This window comes from Bemisia tabaci, chromosome 6 (genome assembly GCF_918797505.1).
Source record: "Bemisia tabaci chromosome 6, PGI_BMITA_v3".
Classification (NCBI taxonomy): domain Eukaryota; kingdom Metazoa; phylum Arthropoda; class Insecta; order Hemiptera; family Aleyrodidae; genus Bemisia; species Bemisia tabaci.
The window spans coordinates 17953086-17978157 of NC_092798.1; the positions used below are offsets into that span (position 1 = coordinate 17953086).

A 25072-nucleotide genomic window follows, 5' to 3' on the forward strand; every position below is an offset into this window, starting at 1 on the left:
AATAGTAAGTGAGCTTATGCTTCCGAGCTGTCTGATTTGCTCTATAATTCTAGGACTACTTTTGGCGGGCAAAAAACTTGTTACGAAAAAATTTAGATATAATCAGTCATCCAGCGAGCACGAAATCAGCTCAGGATCAAATCTGAAAATATGTAGCTATGAATTTTAAAATTTTGTTATGATGTGCAAGGAATCGTTATTGTTTTGAAATGCTGTGTAGGGGATGCCAGCTCAGCTTGAAATATTATTACTGACAGGGGTTTCAAGAGCTGTAATTATTGATTTATGCCAGAGATTTACTGAGTTCTATAAGAAATGGAAATGAGGTCATGCTTTGCTGCCGCATGTGCAAGATTTCAACGTGCATGTAATAGCCCCAAAGTTTAGTTACCGAATTTTTTAGAAGTTTTTAAAACTTCAGGAAACTGAGCGTTGGCAATGCAATTAATAATGGCAATTAATCAAGTAATTAGTGCGCTTCACTTTTTTCATGTCGTGCTCATACCAAAAGACTTTTGATTCTGTTCAAGCCGGCGAGCAGCATTTACTCCTCTCTTTTTCTTTCCATGCAGGAAAAAAATAAACACGACGGAAAAAATCACAAAAACGGAAAAACAGAGTTTTCTTCCTTTAAAACTACTTAACCAAGTATATTCAGGGTGTCCCAGAGCACCCGTGCCAGGCCTTTCTTCTCGGTTGATTTAGGTCGGACGAAGTCAGCGCGACCGCGGGGTTGAATACAGGGAATCGACCCCGCAAGGAATTCGAATTTCATGATCTCGAAACACCCCCTCCCCCAGTTCCCCTTGGGAGGTAAAGGGGGGTGGTCACGATCCTAAAAGTAGGGGTTCTCGATCGAATTTTTATTCGATTTCATTAGAGCTGAAAAGTACGAAACGGCATACAACCAAAAATTTCACGTGAAATCGACCCCTAAAAATCCAAAATTGGACCACTTCACGCTCAAGAATGAGCCCCTTAAAAGGGGGACAGCGGCCCCTTCAATAATTTCTCTTTGGTCAAAAACTGTCGCAGATTCTCCGGGCGAAAAAGGTGGTTTGCCAGGTAATCGATCCCAAGGAATCCAATTTTTATGGTCCCGAATCCCCCCCTAGTCTCACTTGGGGGATAAAATGGGGGGGGGGGCACAATTTCCCCCGATTTTTGAAATTTTGCCTTCTCCATTTACCCTCCCCCCCCCCCCCCCCAAGGGAGACCAGGGGGGATTCGGGATCATAAAAATCGGATTCCTCGGGATCGATTACTCGGTAAACCACCTTTATCCGGAGAATCTGCGATAGTTTTTGACGAAAGCAGGGAAATTATGGAGGAGGCCGCTGTCCTCCTTTTTAAGGAATCATTTTTGTACGTAAAGTGGTCCGATTTTGGATTTTTAGGGGTCGATTCCACGTGAAATTTTGCGTACTTTTCAGTTCTAATGAAATCGAATGGAAATTAGATCGAGAACCCCGACTTTTAGGATCGCGACCCCCCCCCCCTTTACCTTCCAAAGGGGGCGGAGGGGGGGGGGGGAATTCGAGACCATGAAATTCTAATTCGGGGGTCGATGCCTTATTCATAACACTGCGGTCGCTGACTTCGTCCGACATGAATCAACCGAGAAAAAGGCCTGGTGCGGGTGCCTTGGGACACCCTGTATAATAACTGGAGTGCAAATTGCAATAAAAAACTACAATTTCTGGCTCATCCCTAAAAACGCTCATGTGCATAGGGAGACTAACGGAACATACGTGTTTCTAAATTAGCCAGGAATTGTACTTAGTTCCAAACTGCACAATGTGGATCAACTGTAATTACTTTACACTAATGTTGAAACACAGACGGATTGCGTTCGAACGGCAACGTCAGAACCTCGACCCCAGTCAGCCCCAATATTGGGGCTGAGTTCCATGCATTTTTCCTGACAATTTTCCAAAGTAAATCAGAAGTATAGTTTTGCTCTGAATTTGAGGAGCAGAAATTCACGAGTGCTTATCTTCCCTGGCAGAGTTTGGCGGGTTTTTTTTTTAAATTTCTTCATGTCTTAAATAAAAATGTTTCATTCAATTTCCAAGTTCTAGACGCTACTTTTGCATCTTCTTCCACTGTAATTTTCGGGTTTCCGGTTTTATTTTGGTTTTCCTTTTCCGGTTTGGTATTTGCCGTAAATGCCGTAATCCGAGACTCTGATTGGCTGGCGAACGATGTTCATGCCATGTTGCCATGGATGGCTGCGTGTTATTAATTGTTTTTTCTCTTATCACTCACTTCTTACATTTGTATTGCTTGTAGGTCGTGCAACTGAAGTACATACTGGACTGACTTTATTTTCTTCGTCATTCTCATTCATTTATTTCTTCCAGCATTTATGCTTTCTAAGGGACGCTTTATCAGCGAACTTAATTAAAATTCACTTTACGACGACTTCACCAAGTGTTGTACATGCAGGAGGTTAGGTTTTTTGCACAATTAATTGGAAATTGGAACCCCTAAGGAATACTTAATTAAAAAGAAAAAAAAATGTGAAATTGTTTCCTTACTCTGTCTGGCTGTATATTCCTACATATTCTATCGTATTTCCTATAATCTATTACAATGGTATCTGTGTAGTGATATGTGTAAAGCATGGTCGTCAGAGGTCTACCGTGGATCTCTTTGCTCTGTTTGTGCTGGCTCTGTACCGCAGCTGGCAATGGGGAATCATTAACTTTTACAACTGATTGTAATACTCTGCAAATGGGCCAGTTCTTGTGTCCTGATCCAGATCCAGAGTATAATTACATGGATCCGAAGACTCAACAGCCTGCAGGATGTACCCGAGAGAATAAAGCCACTGGTATGTAATTCCTTCAGTTTCTGCATTTCAGAATTGTACTATAATTTAATAAAACGTTAACAATGATCTCTTTCCAGAAGAATTTCTCATTTTTTTGCACATTGCACCATATAATATTGATAGAACCTTATCTATAAGTATTACAAGATAGTGTAACCGCAGAGCTAAGGGAGGTCACCTCCTGACTTCAGATTCAGATTTCATTTATTAATAAAGAAAATACATAATACAGTAATTAAGTCAAAGCCACTACAGAAAAACTTGACTGGGGCATCACTCGAAATGAGAGCTGTTTCAGGAAAAATCAGGTAGTCACAGCAAAAACAGCTCAATACTTTCAATTCCCGCGGATGATCACCAAGACCACTCCTTTGACCAGGGCCTGAACAGTAAAGTACAATAGCCAAAGACATTGAATCACGTAGACCGTGCATCCTGTGACAACTTTTAGAAAATTGCATGGCGCACGGACTGATGAGTGTAGAGCACCGCTGCCTCGCATCAGGAAGTTCATGTGTCCCACTGTGCATGCGCAGCAGCGGCCCCAGTGAATTTTTGTCGTATTGCGAGGCACTTCTCTTGGTTGGTAATTAGTTCCGAAAAGTGAAACTTTGCAATTTGGTCATTGAATTACACGCTCCACAACTGTTGTCTATAGAATTTTGTCCAAAAATGGACTAAAAATTAGTTATTAGCAAATGACCGAGCTCGCTAATGAATTCTTCAAGACTTCCCTGCAGTCTCTTCGAGTGCTTGGGACACACGCTGGATCCGTCTCCTCGCCCGCCTATTATGGAGTTCCAAGAAACTTGCCATGCTTCCTCTGCACAAAACCACGCCAGATGTACGGTCTATGAGATTCAATGTCTTTAACTATAGCACCTGCCCAGCCGCCACCGACATCGTCTAGTGCTAAAGCGCTTTATTTAAATAGTGGCTTAAAGCAACTGCAGCGGAATCAAACCATCTTTTTTGACTGTTTGTGCTTAATTAGAAAAAGTGTGCCTACTGATCAATTTTGAGGCGCTCAAATCTTATGTTATTGATTACCGATTGTTGATTACCCATGAGATGTTGCAACATCTCTACCATACATTGTAAGTATAAATGCCAAAAAAATTAACTTTTCAGTCCTGCTTTTCTCTAGATTGGCACCTAGAAAGCTCTACCACAAAAGCTCATCAAACTGAGGATAATATCGAAATTTAGTCGGCGCCAAATTGCTTAGTATTCTGTGTGCACTTCTTTGCAAATATAAGTTGCACCCAATCTGGAAAATGTCCATATCCTGAGTCCATGAGTGATCAAGGGACTGACAGAAATTTAGTTTCATCATTTTTTTGTGTTATGTTTCGATAGAACCACTCATTATTAAAAACTGGAGCTCCTTTTTTAGGAAAATTTTGCTCTTAACACTAAGTTAGGCAGGACACCACCTAAATGCTGTGTTTTTGTAGAGTTATATCAGGCACATCTATAAATGTTTTTGTCTCTTGTTCTCAGTTCGATGTGTGGCTGCTGATGGAATAATTTGCAATGAGACCAAAAACTCCACTTTTTACCAGGAGATTCCTTGCAAATGGACGTGAGTATCAGATCAATAAAATTTCTAACTACTTTTTCTGTCTTCTCAGTGCAGGGTAGCTTTCAACTTGAGTAAGATTTTCCCCCATTTTTGTTTCCTAATGGGGGCAAAACTTAATTAAATCAATTAGAGAATTAGAACAAATTAATTAAAAAATCATCAAATGCCCTTAAATGTACACACATAGATAATACTTCAAAACCTGGTCAATTAAAATTTGCTTTAGCTATACCAAAATTGCATCGCAGGTTCAGCAGGTGTAATATAAGCATTTTTTGATTCCATTGATGGAGTATCATAGACATGCATCTTCTCTTGGAATGAGATCCGACCAGGAAGAATCAATAATTCCATATTATCTGGGAATAATCAATAATATCTGATTATCTGGGAACTGATTAAGGCTGCTAAAATTACATTTCGACGGTGTAAGTCGGCAATCACATAACTCGTTTGCGGTGTCTGAAAATCTCCGCCTCTGTGTTATTTTTTTAAAGGAGAAAAAATTGACATCATTCCTTGAAGTTTTTGCAGAATTTTCTTCACACATAGAGGAAAAATCATGGCAGTTTTAAAGAATCGTCGTTGATTAGTTTTCCGTTTAAAAAATAAAGTATGATAGGAAGTCTGCGACGTCGCAAACTGAGTTATGTGATTGCCGACTTACACCGTCGATTTGGATCGGAAAAAAAGGAAAGTTCCTTGAATTCACAATAATTCATATGATATCTTTATTTCATAATTATGTTGCTCAGATTTCTGAGAAAATCAAATGATGAGGCATACTGTGATAGGTGCCTTGAACGAAATGTTTCTCTGCATACTGCTTAAATACCCTTACATTGTGGTTCAAATGGAGCATTTGAGTTTGGAATGACTAATTACAATAATCCTTCCTTTTTTGCAGAAATGGATACTCATTTGAAACAGCACTACTGCTTTCAATTTTCTTTGGCATGTTCGGAGCAGACAGGTTTTATCTTGGCTATCCAGCATTGGGATTACTTAAACTGAGCACTTTAGGATTTTTATTCCTTGGACAACTAATAGATATTATCCTAATTGCAACGCAAATTGTAGGACCTGCAGATGGATCATATTACATCATTCCATACTATGGCGCAGGTATTAGTATGATTAAAAGCAACAACTGGACCTACAAGTTACCAGAGGATGACTGGTCCAATTATCAAAATGATGAACTGTGATATTAGACTTTATTGTACTTAATAGCATATATTTTTCTCTTTTTTTTGTAAGAGTTCTCTCTGATAATTTTAAATATTTAGCTGTAAATACGCGATCTATTAAGTTTTTAAAAATATAAAGAAAAAATTCTTTTTTTTTCAATCCCTTCATATTCATTTTATATTGACATTCCTAAAACACCTATACATTTCGTGATCTAGTGTTAATCAGCTAAAAAATTTGTGAATAGAGAAAACATCGATGAAATCTAACCTGAACTTGATCAGGATTCATTTTTACACGGTTGGCAAACTTTTCCTACCTGATGAAAAACTGGAAACATGTGGTTAGGTGATGCAAATCTCTGGCAATTCTTCCAGTCATCTTTTGAAGCAGTTTTTATACATCAAAATTTAACATTCACAGTGATATTATTGTTGTTCAACAATATTATAAAGTAGTTTATGATGATGAAAATGTTTAATGTCACAATTACAGCTTTTAATCAGAGTTTTAATAAAGTTTTAAAATTTTATAGTCATGAGTTTTACTGCTGTCATAACTGTTTATCTTTACCGTGTGAAAAATGCCTCACAAGGTGGCTTAAAGAAGGTTAAAGTGTTCCCTTTGCCTCACTACATGTCTCCGATTTTTCATCAGCAGGTGGGAAAAGTAAGCCAATTCTGTAAAAAATATATCTCCTTAAAAATGATTTATATGGATGCAGTTAGTTTTCATCATGACTGAGACTACGTAATTTAATCTTCTTTGCTCATCCTCTCTAATTTCACAGATATTTTGTAGAAAACAATTTGATTCAACACAAAATTTGGCACACATGACTGCCTATTAGGATAGGGACCTTGGTTCCTTAAAAAGAAAAACCGAGACACTGTTGCCACTGCATGTATGAGTGTTTATGATCATGATGTCAAAAAAGCCCAAAAAGGCAAATCAAATGGGAGTTGTTGGAAATTCAAAACAATTAATGAAACGACACTCAAATTCTGATTTGTTAGCTTAATTTAACAAAATAAACTCACCCAAAAAAATCAACCTCTTGGTACCAAGGTCCCTTGTCCCATGTGCACTAGTGTGTAAAAAGGAATAAAATTATCCTAATCTTATCGTAAAATTTAAATGAAGGAATTTCTATTTTACTTTCATTTGATATTTCTGATCCTTATAGTTTGACATTTTTACAAGGTACAATTTTACTGATGATTGCTTTGAAATTGCACTTGGTCAAAACTTCATAGCTGATATGAAAAGTTCAAGCATAAGGAGTTCATGTTTTTCATGTTTATCAAATCAAATGTCTCCCTTACTACAACGAACGCTGGAACTTGCTCGATTTCTCTACAAAATTTATAGAGATAAGACATTTTCAGAGATCCTAGAAACCGTACGCACAGTTTTCTTTTTGCAAAAAGGAAGACTCTTACTTTTCCTGTGTGACATTACTATTGGTTCAGGAATCACCAATGATATACAATTCAAGCATTTTCCGTAAAGGAGCGTATGAGGCTTGCAATGCTTCTGAGATTGTGTAATTTTTTATAATGTTTTCAGCAGATGAAATTCAGTCACGTCGACTTACTTCCTAACAAAAGGGAGGGAAACCTTGGAGAAAATTTAGGGAAAAATTCATAACAGAACTGTGGGATCAGTTACTTACAACTAGAGAACTACGTTGCATCTTAGCAGCACTGGATGTCTCTTACGCCCTTTTACGAAAAATTCCTCAATTCTGAGGTAATACCTAAATGTATTGGAACTGAGGGATTTTTTGCACCTTCCTGCTGCTGGTACTCTGGGGAATCGAAATAAACAATTTTCAAGTGAATTCTGTAAATTTTTTTTATTAATTTCAGTCTAAAATGAAAATGGGACACAAAGCTGATATAGTAAAAAGATCAGAGAAAATGAAACAAAAAGAAAAATATTAAAATCAACCACCATATTGTGTTAATCCAATACACAGTAACAAATATCTTCAAGGGTGTGATATTTTCCGCAAAAAAATTCATTCTTCTGCACAAAAACTTCAGCTGATTTTCTTCAGAACTTCTTGATAAAAATAGAGCAATTTTCTGACCCACTTTTTCTGAGATCATTCACAGCTAATTATGATTGTGCTAATTCATCTTTAGACAATTCCCAAAATCCAATGCCACAAATTTAAAATCATGGAGCATCAGATATTCGCAGGATTCATTTCTCATTGTCAGACATTAGAGACTGAATCTTTGAGACAGATTGGTTATAGAGAAATCAACCCAATATTGACCACATGAGAATATTTACTCAAATTGACTATATCGGTTAACCTTCTCTTGGTTTTATTGTGATGAGAGAGCAGAAGTACAAAATAAGATTCTAGGCATTAAACCATGTATTTGAAAATAACTTGAAATAACAGGATACGAAAAGAGGAAGATCTGAGAAATTGCGGTCAAATTACCGATCTTCGGCTTCGTACTAATATACACACTTATGAAAACAATAAAGAGACAAAAGCGAACAAAATGCTTGGAAGACAAAACATACAACGTAAAAAAATGAATACATGACTAAACATAGCACAATAAAACTGTTCGCTAAGAAAGAGTCAGATATCACTGGAAGGCATGAAGGGCATGGCAGATAATAAGTCAAATTCAAATTGACAACGACTCAACATTCAGCATTGAGTCTTATCATCTTTCATGATCTACATGCTAATTTTGTCATTTCCTCTTTTCCTCACTGGAAAATTCTGCTGGGATTGACTTTAAAAGAGGGCACTCAGCAGAGAAACAATAGATCAAATGATAAAGGTAAAAATAATAGATAAAGACAAAGGAACTGCTGATAGCAGGAATGATGAAATATTTATTTTATCCTTCCTGCTGTTAGCACTTTAAACAGTACAACATTTAATTAGAAAGACAAAAAAGAGAGACAGTGATACCCTAAAAGGTTGGGGATGTTCAAACAAATCCTTAGTTGTGAGCTGTCAGTTACTGAGACCTGTCTAGAAAAACCGATTTATTTCGATGCTCTTGTTCAACACTGCTCAGAGTTGAGGCATTGTTGACAAGGAAGACGGTCCATTGGATTGCTAAGCCCAAAAAACTGATAAATATGACAACGGCTCATATTAGCCAACTTCGAAACTCCGATAGCTATTAGTGAAGGTCCTTTTCTCACTGCTACTTTAAAACAGAACTGATTCGGTAGCTTGTCAAAAACTGGTAGGACATCTTTATGTAAGGATTCATTATTTCATATATTTGAAAACAAAATTATAGATTACTGACAACATGACTTATTAGTTACTTTAGCATCAACATTATACCTATTCAGAGGAACTTTGCATCATGCATAGATTCTTGTGCACTATGTTCTCATATAAATGAATCCAAACACTACGGGTATGGCTAGGGCCCCCCTGCCCCACCCTTCAAAAATTTGTGATCATAAGTAGCCTCTCATAAAGGGTAAATAGGTCAATCCCCCCCCCCCCCACGCACACATAGAAATTTTCTGGCTAAGGTTATGCCACAGAAATACTTGAGATGTATGGTGTGTTTTGACAAAAATGCTTATGAAATATTCCATTCCGTTGGAATTAGAGCTTGAAAGGCACTGTTAGCAGTTGCAAAACGCTTGGAAGCACACAAATGTTTCTGAATCTTGGGAAGTTTTCAAGGTCATAGATTGATTAGCATTGAGGAATATTACTTTGCCTTTTTTTAGCACTAAATTTTCACCTGATGCACAGCCTTGGACCACAATACAAATAGATGCTGAATCACGTGGGATCAATTGATATTCAGAACTGTTACCGACCTGCAAAAAGAACCAACATTATAAATCAGAACGGAAAGAGAATTCAAGAACCATGTCAAAAAGTTTCATAGCCGATGATTTTAAAAAAATAAACTAGAAGTGCTTTCTTTCTTTCCTTTTTTTGAACAATTACTAAGTCTGTTTCAGCTTGGAAAAGGTAAAATTGAGGGAGAGTAAAAAAAAAGAATTTTCTTTTAAACTATAGTTGTTGGAAGTCGCTAAACAGCTATAACTAAAGCATTCCTGAAAATTATTATGCATCTTCTCTGTGCTGATGACTAAAACAGCTTTTTTAAAATTCCATAAATCGATTACTGTGTTCCGAAATTATGTGCAAATATATATTCTCAGAAGTATTTTAACCCATTGACTTTTGATATGGTTCGATCCTGCTGTACCTAGTGTAAGTATTTGAACATAAAAAAACCCATTGAGAATGTTAAAAATAGAAGAATTCCTTAGTGACTGACGGTTCTTGTAATAACCTGACTTCAGAGCAATCATGTTGTGCAGTAACAGTCTAGGAATAGTGAAATTCATTGAAATACCAATGTATGTAAAGCGTTGTATAGACTGTGTCTCCGTGTTGCTTTTGATAAAGCCTACCTTAATCACAGCAACAGCAAAATCAGGAACAGGCGGTAAAAAAATGGAAGTGTTTGAGTCTTCAGAAATGCTTTGAAACAGCTTCTTGCAGGGTGGTTCCGCATTGTATTGAAGCATGCTACAAAGTGTTTCAACATCTTTGAATTTAGGGGTTAAACCTGCTCGCACTACATTGTCTGAACAAGCCATACATTCTACACAATCTGAAACAAAATAGATGAAAAAAATCAGTGCTATAAGAGAGAAATATAGAATTGTACAAGTTAATTAAAGAAATCAAAACCCTCGCCTTTAAAGCAGACTCATCTATTTTTCAATTTAAAGTTGAACTTATTTTTATCGGGCTGCATTATGTTGATGAAATTACCTTTCTCTCGATCACTTTTTATCCGGTTTTCAGACGATAGCTATTTCGATGTTAATCATCATCATCAGGTCACTTCGACTTCGACTTCGGTAAACACTAACAGTCACATCTTATATTGTTAAAATTTACTATAAAAACACTTTTAAAAAACCCGTGGGTGCACCCGTCGCGAACGCGTTCTTATCACCGGCGTTCCGGCCGTTGCGTCATCGAGTTGCCCGTTCGTTGTTGGTGCGTGCGCATATCTCTGAATAGGATTGGAGGGGCTACCAGTGTTGCCACCTCACTCTCTTGTTGGTTATTGAGCAGGTTGTCACCTTTCTGGGACTCTATGTAAAATTGCTCATAAAGGTTCATTCTCTTTCCTTTGGTGCATTTTTTCCTTACTTGTACTTCCGTGGCTTCCGGGTCATGTTTAGTGCTTATTAAATGATCTGCCAACGACGATTTACCCGATTTATTTTTCAATTACTGCTTCAGTTACATCTTAAAATCTCTTTTCCTTCTTCTGTAACTTGCCACCCTTAGGCAACTGCATAACGACGCTGGAACTCCCAAACCATGTATCTCAATTGACAACGATGCAGACTTTCTGTGATACTTCATATTTTAAATAGAAAATCACAAAACGTCAATTCTTAAATACTTCAAGGAATGATGTTAATTTGTCCTCCCTTGAGAAAATAAAATAGGAGCAGAAATTTTGAAACATTGCAAAGGAGAAATGTCGTTTGGGAGTTTCACCGCTAGTAAGTTACCTAGCTAGTATATACAGGCCTGACCTAGCTTCATACAAATTTATGGGCATGCACTGAAATAGTGCACAAACTGTAAACTCAGACCTTCAAATCTGTGATATCTTACTCAGGTTATGGAGGAAATTTCATATTAAAAAGGCAAAGAGCCAGATTCCTTGGAGCAAAAGTCATCGCTTGTATGGATTCAACTTTTTGTCAGTAAACATTTTTTATTGTTTTGATGCATTTATGAAAAAATGGCATGCTGTCTCCTCAAGAGTTGCTACTTAGTACTTTGGTTTCATTGCTTTGCCTATCAACCTATTATTCTCTAAATCAAACTTCAAAGAGTCTGCAAGCAGGTAATGTATGGTCTAAGTCATCGCTTTGTTAGCTAATTCATCAATTTAACATAAGATTAACTGGATAAAATCAGCATTTCATATCATAGGAGAGGAAAACAGACAATTGTACCTCCAGAGATGTATGAGTGTATTTCATTTGCACCCAAGTAGATTGCCTCCCCTGGTGCAAGGACGATGTAATTGAACAAATAAATTCCGAAACAACCTACGTCACCAGGAAATTGGTCATGAATCCGTTTCAATAAATCTAGCTGGTATTCGGTTTTACTGTTTTCATCTGCAAACAAACAAAATCATTGAGTCAGTGCATGAGTCTTGATCTATGATGAAATCATAACTCCCTGGTTTGAGGTAAGTGCCGGTGCATTAATTAATAGTTTCTTTTTTTTAAAAAAAAAAAAATCGCTGGCAAATATTCCCTCATTAAAGCTTGATCAAGTGTGAGAGTGCAAAATTTGATCGAAAAAAGCTAGGGAAGAACTTGATTTTTAAGCAAGAAAAAAAAAGTAAACAAGAAAACATTCGAAAATATTTGAACTTTTTCAAGAAAAATTTCAAACACATCAAAATTTTTTAAAAACGTAGACTATTGTGAGTGTGATCATCCACAGGAACTTTTTTTCCCACCCTTACAGAAATTCAATATTTAGGTGAATATTTTTCTAGTTACCTAGTGAGAATTCAAGTAGCCTTTTGTGAAAAACAAATGGTTGAAAAAAATTAATTTTTTTTTAACTATCTGGGAGAGAAATAACTAGGGGTGCAAATGGTTCTAAGCTTTCGCAATTTTTGAAGAGGCCTCAAAAAAAACTTCTGGAATGCGCTGAACTTTTACAAACAGGTCAACACAACGTGGAGATTAAACATTTGCAAATTTTTTTGGTTTATTTGGAATTGTCACTTCGTTATTTCAATAAACGTTCTGTTCGAAGGAGAAAAAAATCGCAAACCAAAAAAAGAAAGAAAGAAAAATAGAAGAGGAAAAAACCTGTCAGTGTTCACAATTTGGTCTCGACCAGCCTGTTGCATGGTTGAGAACTATTGCCACCCCTGGCAAAAACTTCGAACAAGTTTCATGGTATGCCAGAGCTGTGGATTGTTCCATAATTTTAGTTTCAAGTCAAGTTCCCATCGTGAGTGTCCTTTTTGGATGAGAACATATCGACTCATTTTAGCAATATGATGGAAACTTACCACTAGATTCTAGGCGAGAGATCAAAGATAAAAGTTGAGATTCGACTAGAGATTCTTCAGCTGTCATAAGCGCTTTGAAACATTGTTTCAGCTGATTCTGCACATTTTCTTCATCACTTTCAAGAAATTTTGAAACAAGACTATCACCTATTACTGTTGATAATTCAGGGATGCCTGAAATACAATAAAATACTTCTGTTAGATAGTGTTACTGCATACTTTTTTACGACCACCAGTCACCACCCATTTCCAATTTTAAAAAGTGTTCTACTCGCGCAACAACATCAAGTTGAACTATCTCATTGTCAGAGAACCGAATTACCCAATGCCCGATTGTCAGAATCATTCACCCTCATTCTGACTATATATTGAATTTCTTGTCAACATACATATAAATGCCTGAAATTTTCACCAAATTTCAAATAATCTTCAGTGGAATTGTGTTTAAGGAGCAGTGGTGCTAAATGTTGGCAGATTGTTTACTTTTACAATGCCTGTATTGGTGTAGTTATGGTAAGCGATTATTTAGTGAGCATTTTCTGGGGAAGGGTCCAAGAATTATATGCTTCGCTGATCTTGACTTCTCTATGTAGGCTTCGTGTGGGTCAGGTGTAAACTCAGAATGAAGAATTTATGTCACAATCAGATCACATCTCTTCTTTCATAATTAAAAATTGGCAATTTCTGGGATTTTTGAGGTGAAAAATCAAATCTGTCTGAGCCATGACTTATAAAAAATCGATACTTTACTTACATCAATGTTTTAGTTGCATACCTTTTTTCCTACCTTAGTAACAGTGGCTGTTGAGAAAAGTTGTAAGAAACTCGTAAATTTTAAGAGAACTTAACGTTTACTTCAAAACCACTTAAAAATTACGTAAAAAAACTCTTGAAATATTCGTATCAGGAGACCCTTTTAGGGACTTTTATTTGAATAAAATTGAAGAAAAATTTTAAGTAAATTCTTTAACGTAGATTTACGTATTTTTTGTGTAAACTTCCTACGGGCAAAAACGAGGGAAAAAAAGTGGTAACCATAAAAGGAAAAGTTGCAGCCCATAAAAATTGAGGATATAGTTTGTTGTTTTTCATGTAAATTTTACATTTTCTTTTAATTAAGGTAACACTATTTTTCTTATTTATAAGAATTCCCCCAAAGGATTTCCTTAAACGAGTATTTTAAGAGTTTTTTTACGTAAAATTTACATGTTTCTTACATTTTTTTTGACAACTTTTGGTAGAATTTGTTTTATGAGCCATTGCTACTTGAGTACTCATCCTTCTCTCTAGTGCTGGACTAATTAAGGATGCTTGGACACCCTTTTCCCTGAAATTATATATAATTAATGGACGGCTTTAAGGACTTCTGCACCTTAGATCAACTCTGGAATCCTCCCCACAAGAGTCACAGAGACAGAAGCAAACAAGCAAATCCTGCCTTACTTAAGTAACATGGAGGTTTCCGTAAAAGACTATTCACTATGACTTTATAACTCTGAGTCAGGAATATTGAGGACTTGCAGTACATTCATCTATTTACTCACTTTGTAAATGTTTTTTTAGGTCACTGATTGAACGAAAGCCACACAATGCTTCAAACTTCGTCAAGGCAATGGCTAACTCCGGCTTGTGGTTCGCATCTTTGTACAAATGAGGAAACTTTTGGTTTAATTCTTGGGCGTGGTCCTGAAAAAAGAGGTATTCAAAACAAATTATAATAGTGCCAACTAAAGCCTGCTTGTGTTCATTTAGGAGCTATAGAATTTCTGATTGCTTCATAATTTCATAAAAAACTTAAAGAATTAAGTTTTCAATAAATAAAAAAAAATTGGCTTTTACCTATTCATCAGACAAAAATTGAATCTTACTACACTCTTCTTTTAGTGACGCAGGATGCTGCGAAAAAGTATCCAAAATATTGCAGGAACATTGACTGCCAGTATTACTATAAAATAATTGCCAGAAATACATCTGCAAGTTTCCTCTACAGAAAATTGAAAAACATTACGTTGACTAGTATTCCAAGGAAAAAATAAAGTAGGTATGACAGAAAGTTTACAACGTCACAAATGAGGATGCAGAGTTTTGCATTCCGGCCATTAATAGTTGTATTAAAGGTTTTTTTATGGGTTTTTACTCATTGAAATTCCACTTTTTCAACTGTTATCTCACAGTCCACGGTCCAGACTAGGCGTTTCGTTAAATTAAGAGTGTACTTCTCTACAAAAGGAAATTACCAGTGATGGATGGGCTTGAATTGAGAGAGCTTTGTTGATGGACAAAATTTTGAACAAGAATGGAAGCTGCTGACCAAATGTTGCTGTAAGCTTTTTTCCTAAGCTTCCTGGGTTCCTAGCGATCCAGTCACTTAAGAGAACATTGTCAAGACTGACAATGGAGGGACCATTGACGTGCGTTCCCATCCAAAGCTCAGCATATGGTTTATCCTCATCAATTAGGAATGTTGGATCGGCACTCTGTCGAAGGACGGCAACAACGCTATTTGAGCCCGCTTTTCCCCACTCATAATGTTGAACTGCACAAGATAGTTCCATCTATACAAAGGAAAAAAAAAGACTTTATAAAGGATAATATTATGGAAGGGAAAAAAAATCTGTGATTTCCATGAGAGTTTAGATAGGTACCTGCGATGTGAGATAATTGGCTCTGACAAAACCCGGGGCGATAGATATTATTAGAAGGAGTTCCGGAGGATTTTTCGATTTGAAATCGAGGGTGACAACACTATTACGATTAATCTAGGTATCACTAGTTCAGCTTGTCTGTCTTTTTTGTTTGGAGTCAACACTAGCAGATTAGTGGGCAACTGAATGGTATCATTGCATGGTATCATTGCATCATTCAACTGCAAACAAAATATCTATGACCTAAGTACAAAACCACACATCTCTGTTTGCAATGTTACAGACTTCCAGTCGTACTTTACTTTTCCTATGGTAACTAGTTGATGTAGTTTCTTGAAAACAGCCTTGATTTTTTTTTCTTCCTCATATGTAGAATATTCGACTGTATGAATTTCCAGCTGCAAAGTTGGCTTGGAAATTATAAAATTGTCGAGGAAACTTGAAAACACGGCGATTACATGGTTTCTATCTTTGGCCATCGCTATGCAATGTAAAATACTTATTAGAAATAGATCTCTTAAAAATGAGTTTGGATAATCCGGGCTCACTGACTACAATTACCTAAAATAGATGCATCAGCTACTAATATTATGCAGCTCTTCATGTTATACAGACGAGCAGGTCTTGTCTCGCTGTAGGTATAGAAAAGCGAGGGTGTCAATTCTTCTACTGGAAAAATTATGGGATCTTATGTGGTGACTAGTTGCTGTTGGACTATGAAAATGAGCGAAAAAGTTCCATGATTTAACTGTCACCTCTTTCCAAAAAAAATTTCTGGCTACGACCATAATAATAAAAACAAATACTTGCCTTGGCTAGAAGATATCAACTTAAATAAGATAAAGCACAAAAAATAAAAACTTTGGATTAATTGGAAATGAGAGGATCCACCAGTCAGTGATCGAAAAATATATCCATATGAATTTTTCTGATATTTTATCCATAGCTTCCAAATGATAAGATAACCTATTGTCCCAGCCAATCTGATTTTCATAAATTTAATTAATGATGTTTGTCTGAGTGCAGGATAGAGATACAGAGGGGTCAAGAGAAAGATAGTGAGGGCGGTACTTTGAACCTGCGGTAAGTAATGGTGATCCTGGGATATCTCGGAGCAATTCATGTAATTGCTAAAAAATCTTCATAGTCTGATAGGGGTGATCCATGGAGGAAACAATCATAATTATTTTCAGTGAAATCATCGTTCAGCTTGCGTTTGTGACAAAACTTTGCGATATAAAAGAACAGGTAGAACATCCGCTAAATACCATGACATAAAATGAAGAACACTCAAAGGAATAGGTATTAGGATGGATTAATATTGCCAACTTACCATGTAGAAAAACAGGAGATTTAGTAATTACCGTGGGAAGCTGATACCAAGAATGAGAATAGTGAGAACTGAAAATATCCACGTCTATTCAATTACGCTTCTTATCATTCTTCATTGTTATCTTCCGCGCCACATGGAACCGCTTTGTTTACAGTTTTCAGGTTGTCAAAAGGCTTATCAGTAAATTCAGCCACCAATCAGAGACCTACCGCTTTCTGTCGTCATCACTTTCAAGAGCGCTGATTGGTTTACGCTTGGATTCCTCTGTTAGTCACACCATTGACGTATAATACAATCTAAACTTGATCTAGACCGCGCATTGGGCCCGACTTTGGGCGGGGAAGGTAAGACAGCTAGGGGGGTAAAGACGCGCCTTCAGCCTAGTTGATACCGCCGGATATACGAGCTAAGTGTACCCGTATCAGGCAACGGCACTGGCAAGACTGGCATTTCCACGAATTCCACCATTGTCTCGCCGGTACACTTGCTGTGTGTTGCTGGGTTGCCTATCGTCTCGCTTGAATTTCGTAATGCGCGGTCTAGATTGTATTATACGTCAATGAGTCACACTCGCGACTCGCATTACACTATACACGTCAAAAGTCTTTGCTCAAGCTCAAAAAATTGTCAGTAATGTCAAGTTTCGATGATTCATACCACTCGCTATGAATCAATAAGAAATGCACAACAAAGCTCGCAACTTCCGCACCTTTGCGGCAATTTTAAGCCAATTCAATCGCACCACTCGGACCAAGGAATGCACAATTTCATGTACATAGTTTAGTTTCATGGAACCTGTTGTGAGATTCCTACCGTGAAGTTTCGGAATTCAATCGTACCAGCTTAAAAGGCCACGAAAAACCAGCACCCTCCCTAAACACCAACTCAATTCCACAAAAGGAAAATAGACGAACTGGGGAGTTAATTCTTGTCAGACTCGCAAAGTTCCTTGTTGCAGGTTGCATATTCAGTCCCTGGAAAATCCCCCCCCCCCCCCTTTCAAATAGTAAAAGTGCAAGTTTTGAAATTTGTAGAAAGATAGTGGAAAACATTCCTCCTGAGTGACATTTCACCATCGTTACTTTCCTTTGCAAAAATCCCTTTCTCTCTCCAGAGAAGTCTTGGTTTTGAGGGCAACATTTTTGCTGTTGCGCTTCTCATGCATGTACCTAGGTACCAGCTAGGATATTTCTCTGCAAGCAGATTGATCTGCTTCACTTTCCTTTCGAGACAGATGGATGTAGTAAAAGCTTTAACTTTGGATCCTCATTGCAAATAAATGAAGAGATTAAGTGATCTCGTCGTGGTTCTCTTCACCCCTTTCATTTTATGATTTTGGGGGAGAATCACAGGTGAATGAGTAAAGTGAAGGGACACTCGTCTCAGGGTGCACTTTGCAAAAGAACTTGGGTTCCAGAGCTCTTTTTTATTACCTTAATACTTGAACTCAAAGTTTAAGTTTTGTAGGAAAATTATTCCTTAACTATGAAAGCAGTGCGGTTCCAGAGCTATTTTTCTTTACCTTAAAATTTGAGTTTAAAGTTCGTTAGTTTTGTAGGTAAATCATTCTTCAAATGGAGGCAGTCCTATTAGGTGTAAAATTTAATCCTTCTCACCTTAATTTGATGAGTTCCACCCTCAATTGATTTCCTTGATAGATTTTATATTCTTTGCCAAAGAACTATAATTTGCACAAACACGAAAGTGGAATTCTTTGTGACTTTGAACGAATAAAGATTGTTCGTACACAAAGGTGAGGAGTAATGTAATATTAGGGAAAATAAAAGCTGGTAATACTAATACTGTGGTAAAAAAAGGCAAGCTTTTGAGTTTTGGCATGGAACTTCTGCACCGCTGGAATTTTACTTATTTCTCTCAATCAAAACCACACTGTTCGACAGGTACTAATTTGTCTGCTGAAGATTTACTGTGGAAATGCCTGAAATATAAAGGCTTTGAGAAAAGGCTTATTCAGACAATGATGAAACTTAAAGAGTTTCCTATGCTGGCATACCTCACGATGATCACTTGCACAAAATTCAGGATTATTAAAACAATTCAATGATAAACTTTAAAAAATTGGTACATGCATGTAACAGAATGATCTAAATTGGAGTGTTACACGTTGAAAGATATGCTAACTTTCAAATTGCGTTCAAGTAACGTCACTTTCATCATGGTTGCAACACACAGGGTTTAACAGAGATGATACTTCTTGCAATGGTTCATAAATGAAGGTAGGCCTGATTCGGGCGTGCACTCCAATATTGATCAAACTTTTATGTAACTAATTCAACAAGCAAGATTGGACGAAGCGAAAACTAGTTTTGTGAAACGTAGTAGTTCGCCACACCATGACAAAAAGTTGATGCATAGGTCTTAACCGAGCTGTGGTTCTTAAAAATGTCCTAGTGGGATAAAGCTACTATGAACATGTTACGTTTTGGCTCTGACTGACAGCAATAATCAATAATGTACTGAGAAATGCCAATAGTAATTTTTAAATGTAAGAATGTTGACGGGATATGATGTAGCTTTGAAGAGATGGACCTTAAGAAGAAGTAAAGTATCCTGAAGGGAAAATTCTGTTCAGGCTCTGTGTTATTAGATATGATGTTCTTTACGATTTCCTAAGCACAAAGAACTTGTAAAATCAAAGCCAATGTGCCAAATTCGATAAATGCAAAGCTGAAATGTGAATTTTTCAGCACTCTTACAAGCACATCAAGAAAAATGATTGAGTACAACTCCTCTCTCTTTGCCAACCAGGAAAATAAAGGGATGCTGTGCAACCTCGCATGAACTACTTTAGAGTAATCGGTTCTGCATAATCTGACAAAGATGCAATATCTCACCACTATGAAAGAATGCGTATAAATGCAAAGAACTAACTTTTTGGCTCCGCTTTCCTCAGAATTGGCACATTGAAAGTTGGATATTAAAAGTTCATTGTGCTCAGGAGGTCGAAGGATATCATATCATATAACAACAAAATTTAGCCAGCATTGAATTCTTTGGTATTCTGTACTGAGTCCTTTGATTACTTTTTACACGGAGATATTTGTAGTACTTCCTAAAAAATTTGAAACTGCGGTTTTAAATTATTACCAGCCAGTAAAGTCTTTCTTGAGGCGGAAACCAATTTAAAATTTGTACGGTCTAGCATACGCAGAAATGAATTCTTGATAACTTGAAATTAGTTGATTGAATTTATTCATGAATTGATGATTGATTTGAATCTTTTAATAAATTTTTAAAAGTGAGCATATGGAACATAGCACTTTTCTAGCAGAGGCTCTATTGATAAATTTCGCTTGAAAATTTAGAAGAAAAATAAAATGATCACGATTTTTCAGTTTTAGTTTTTATTACAAAAACGGAGTAACAATTACATGATGGTCGGATGTTAGAATTTCTTGAAAGTTTTTTTGTTGGTGGCTCCTTTAGCGACTTTCAGAACATTGAATCGGACTGTTTTACTAAGTGGCCTGCATTCTCCAATAGTGACAATATCTCCAAGTTCAACATCTCTGCAAAAGGCGAAATAAAAAAAAAAAATTATTATCTAAGTAAGAAAAAAAACCTGGAATTCTGGTGTAAGATCATTACTTGATGACTCAATTTAAAATTCTGGCATTCAGGTTAGTGACTTGATTAGGTGGTCTTATGGAGCTTCTGATGAACAGATACCTGCACTTAGCTCAAGCACTTAGTTTCTCTTTTCTTAGCTCTTTCAAAAGGTGCATTACTTGAGAGCACCTTAAAAATATGAAGTCACTTGCATGAATAAATTCTTTTTCAAACTACCATTGAGTGATCCTAAGTTCAAAAGAGGATACAAAAAAAAAAAAAAAAAAAAAAAAAAAAAAAAAAAAAAATTGATACATGTCGGTGATAAGTAGAGATTTCAGCTAAGTAAATAATGACCACTTAAGAATGATAATGTGGGGCAAATTTTCGAAAGCGGACGATACCATTTTAAGATTGAGAAATGCTACTAATGTTTGCTGAATCATTGCGAAGATGCAGAAGGTTCGTAGCTTTTTCAGTCTTCAAATTGATCTTCTTGCTGAAGAGATTCCTTTTTTCCCAAACTTTTCGAAGAAATGACCTTCCTTCGTTTTGTTCTTTGTTCTCTCTCTGATTGTATGCGACAGATTTGACAAAAAATACACAATCTCAGAAACCTCTTTTCAAAGCCTCCTCATATTCACGCATGAGGTTAAGAACTTTTTGCACCCCTGAATATTTTAACCAATCAGGGGTGAGAATGAATGAATCTGAAAACTTTACAAGAAAATGAAAAAGTGGATAATTTGATCTGCTGAGAGAGGGTAGAGGTGCAAAGAGAATTGATGATGTCCAGGACGCTGATTGCATTAATTCAGTTACTTGCCACTTTGGAAAAAGTTAGAAGAGACGGTTCCATACGAATGCACACTAATTCTAACATTTCTGTTCAACTCAACAACTCGATTACAAAAAAAATTACTTGGATAGTGCACAATATTACGCTGTCCCTGTGGGATGGATAAACAGTTAGACTCCAAAATTTTGCCTCTGATAGAAATAGCACAAAGTGAAGTATGATATTTCATATTTAAAAGATGTATCACTTTGGTAAAAGCTACGATCCATCACAAAATAATAGGAAAATAAGATATTAAAATAAGGGGGCTTACCGGAAGCATGGTGACATATGGACCGAAACGTTTGTGTGCCTCTTTTCAAATCTGTTATATTTTGGAATATAGTGAAGATAATCTCTCCTTACAACGATGGTCCTTTTCATCTTCATCCTTTTGATAACACCAGTCAGGATACGACCTCGAATTGAGACATTGCCAGTAAACGGACATTTCTTGTCGATGTAGTGACCATCTCTTGCCTGAAAATTTACAATCAAAACCGTTTAGTGTTGAAGTCACGCCTCAGAACTTAGGAATTAATTTTTTTAGTTATTATGACACTGAAGAACTAGAAAATGAGATTGAATTTTCTTTGTATAATTGATTCTCTACTTAATGAGGGAAAAAATTAAGCAATTTGTACAGTGCTGCCCCTAATTTTGAAATTTTTCCTTGGACAACAATGTGTTTTTTTAGGGTGGTGCTTCGTAAAAAAAAAAAGGGGGAGATTGAAAAAAACATTAATGTAAAAAGGAACGACTTTGTATTACTTGGAAGGGTGCTAGAAGTTGCTAAATTTTTTATATTTGACTTTATTACTTTTCGAGATATATTATTTTTATTCCCACTTCAAACAAAGATCCTTGGCAGCAGAATACTCCAAACATAAAAGTGATTTTCGAGTAAGAGGGAGAGGTACCAAGAGAGGGTAATCCACAGTCTTCTGCACTGCCTCAGTTAGCAGGTGGAAATTAGTCAAGTTATGTTACGAACCCTTCAGTTACAATGATGAAAGAAAAAAAAAGCTGCTCTTTCTTGGTAGAGACGTAATTAAATCTGCTCACATGGAGAGGGATTCTCTTACAGATGGATGTTTTTGTCTATTGTTTGTTTCTTTACTTTTCTGATAGACCTAAAACTCTATATCTTTCAGTTTCTTGACATTTGCCACATTAATCATTTAACATGGAGGGCTCTTCTTCAAAATTAACGATCTTGACTTATTCAAATAAATATGTTACAAAGGCAGGTTACATTACGATAAAGACTTTGATTAAAGGAGGTGAAAAAAATAGAAATGTAAAAAACAAAAATTAGACAGAATGAGAAGAACATAACAATACTATTTATCAAAAAAAGACGTACAAGGCAGATTTGACATTATCATGAGCTAGACTAGGGATGTAACAATTGTGAGTCATACTTGGAATGGCTATGAAAATTTGGTAAGCCATCGTTTTCAATTTCCAGCGATATGACGAATTTTTGGCACTTTCTTCGACTTTCATTTACTTTAAATACTTACTTAATTGGGTGGCAAAAACCTGGTGAACCAACATTGGCTGCACTCTCAAAAAAAGACAATCATAGCATGATTACTCTCTCTTTTAAAAGTCCCTCGATGTAAGCAGCACGATCTTGGTAACGTGTTGAAGATCATATTTTTTCAAAGCAGGAAAAAAAAACAGACAGGGTGCATATAAGGGTATTTGCTGCTTGAAAGCCAAAGAGGTTAGAGAGCATGCAGTTAGAGGGCACGAACTGTGAAAGCAAACTGAGTTACATGAGATTATGAAAAATTGATTAGTTAATTCAAGATGGTAGCATCTTTTCTATGACAGGAGACACACAGGAAAAACTTGTGATAATGATTGAGACAGAAAAGTATGCTCAATACTAGGATAGATGAATCATTACCATGAAAGATCCATAGTTGGATTGTGATAGACCCCAGCGACCGAACCTGAAGAGCTTTAGTCCGAAGCAAGCAGTTTACTCAATGTAGTTGCTGAAAAGAAATTAAGTTTCTAGACATACCTCTTTGGGTGTTTTAAAACCAAGTCCAATATCCCTGGTTACTCGGGTTGGCTTTTTCTTCAAGTACGATTTCCTGGCAAGAAAAACCTGCTTTTGTTTTTGGAAACTTTTTTCGTTCTAGACGTGGAGAGAAAACAAACAACTATTAAACTACCACTAACTAAACACAACAACGTGCATAAAACTAATTGTGGAGACAACCACCACCGACCTCAATTGGTACTCTGAAGCCGAGACCAATGTTGCGCACATGGCGAGTAGGCCGATTTTTTGTTTTACTGTTGACAGCTTTCTTTTTAGCTAAAAACACAGTTGGTTGTTTTTGAAAAGAGCGTTCAGACTGAAAAACAGAAGGCATAGTTATCAACAATGCTGAAAATTGGGGGAGACATTTGTTCATGCATCCTGCGTAAAAGACAGAGATGATAGTTCCTAATGGACCAATGGATGCTCAGAGATGTCATATTATCACCCAAACATTGAGATAAATTAGACTAATATCAGCTTGACTGCATTTCACATAATTCCTCATTACTTAATGATGTAGTTGGGAATTATGTGAGGCGCATAATATCCTCATAGATTTTTTTCTTTTACAAGCACAAAACAACATATCACCTTGAAACATTTTGTAAATTTTCCTCAGTTCATAAACTTTAACAATTTCAAGTCAAAGGGTGGTCATTTCTGAGATTCTGATAAGCTTGAAGATTCAATAAAATTTTAAGGGAAAAGTATGTATTCAGCGTCCAAAATGATGGGCAATCGAACACATACCACTCCAATTACTAGTACGTAGAGTTGATAAAGATCTGGGAGTCAAATAGCACACTAATGAATGGAGCTAAATTTCTATTGTTGAATGGATCAGATCGGGGACAAAATAGAGGGCTTTTTCTAAATCACGGAACACAGTGGATCGCAGTGGAATGGAATCTTGGGCAATCCAGACCAAACCACAGCGTTCCAAGTGATAAAACAATTCAAATTTGATGATTGCTTGGATTCGTAATTATTTTGAATTAGAATAGGATCACATTAGAACGCAATCTGCGACCACCCCTGGAGAGCCATCCATCGTTCCATCCCGATCCATGGGATCGCAAATGGGGAGCAGAATAAAAGAGCCGATGTTCATCGCGGTGCACCGCATCCCGGATGAAGAAAAAACCCTTATTGAGGAGCCTCCAAACTTCAAAATTCCAATTCATTCCACAACTCCATGCGTACTTCGCATACCTAACCTCACTGTGCTCACCCCACATTGCAGGATGTTACAATACTTTTCATAGTGTTCCGGAGTGAAGATTGAAGAGAAATATGGGTTGGCATGGCTTAAAGAGTAGGGAAGTAAACTTCTTCTATGAAGGAACTGAAAATATAATGCAACTTGGAATTTCAGGCGAGAAATGGTGCCATGTAGCAGGCTTCCTGTTGATCCCGGCGATGGATTCGCAGGGTCCCTGATGGCTTTACAGGCGTTCGTCTCTGATCGCAAATAAATGAAAAATGTGATAGTAACAGACCTGTTCATTCATGATGAATCCTTGTGAGTTGAACTAAATAAAAATGATTATCTGGAGATAATCGTCTGTGAAAACGCACAAACCACGCGCTCACCAACTACAAAAAACGCCAAGTGGAAAGAACAACATGGCGAGAGGAAAGTGCAGGTGGACGTCGGACCGTCGCCATGTTGATGACGACAAGAAACCAGAACAACCAAAAACTACGTGATTCCGTAGTCTAAAACGCGGTTTAATTCAAAATGTTAAATTTTGACTGCTCTGCAGTGTTTCGATATTTTTAGACAAAGTTTTTGGGTGTAGGTAGAACAGATTTTTCCAGTTGTTCTAAGAATAACATAGGGAAAATATTTGTTGCATGCGACAAAATTCTTTTGCGGGCGGATAATAATTATGGGAGAATTTTGGAA

At 36.7% G+C, this 25072-nt stretch overlaps 3 protein-coding genes across 5 annotated transcripts; 1 reads left to right on the forward strand and 2 right to left on the reverse strand.

Annotated features, from left to right (window-relative positions):
- The first annotated feature begins 2255 nt into the window (after positions 1-2255).
- bisc (TM2 domain-containing protein 1 biscotti) lies at positions 2256-5771 on the forward strand. The gene is made up of 3 exons (XM_019060125.2): positions 2256-2836; positions 4340-4421; positions 5329-5771. The coding sequence occupies exons 1-3, from the start codon at positions 2626-2628 to the stop codon at positions 5627-5629; spliced, it is 594 nt and encodes a 197-aa protein (XP_018915670.1). The 5' UTR covers positions 2256-2625; the 3' UTR covers positions 5630-5771.
- A 1680-nt stretch (positions 5772-7451) lies between these two features.
- Positions 7452-16838, reverse strand: Mpi (mannose phosphate isomerase). Its single transcript, XM_019060097.2, has 7 exons — positions 16691-16838; positions 14950-15267; positions 14257-14398; positions 12713-12886; positions 11628-11795; positions 10050-10252; positions 7452-9443 (listed from the first exon to the last, which is right to left on the reverse strand). Exons 1-7 carry the CDS (start codon positions 16691-16693, stop codon positions 9243-9245), a joined length of 1209 nt encoding a protein of 402 aa, XP_018915642.2. The 5' UTR covers positions 16694-16838; the 3' UTR covers positions 7452-9242.
- A 3196-nt stretch (positions 16839-20034) lies between these two features.
- RpS11 (ribosomal protein S11) lies at positions 20035-24832 on the reverse strand. 3 transcript variants are annotated; one of them, XM_019059363.2, is made up of 5 exons: positions 24663-24803; positions 23348-23476; positions 23137-23253; positions 21373-21578; positions 20035-20220 (listed from the first exon to the last, which is right to left on the reverse strand). In XM_019059363.2, exons 1-5 carry the CDS (start codon positions 24672-24674, stop codon positions 20097-20099), a joined length of 588 nt encoding a protein of 195 aa, XP_018914908.1. In that variant the 5' UTR covers positions 24675-24803; the 3' UTR covers positions 20035-20096. The 3 variants fall into 3 exon arrangements, with proteins under 3 accessions (XP_018914908.1, XP_018914900.1, XP_018914895.1); XM_019059355.2 differs by lacking the exon at positions 23348-23476 and having other exon boundaries at positions 24663-24832; XM_019059350.2 differs by lacking the exon at positions 23137-23253 and having other exon boundaries at positions 24663-24806.
- Positions 24833-25072: the final 240 nt, after the last annotated feature.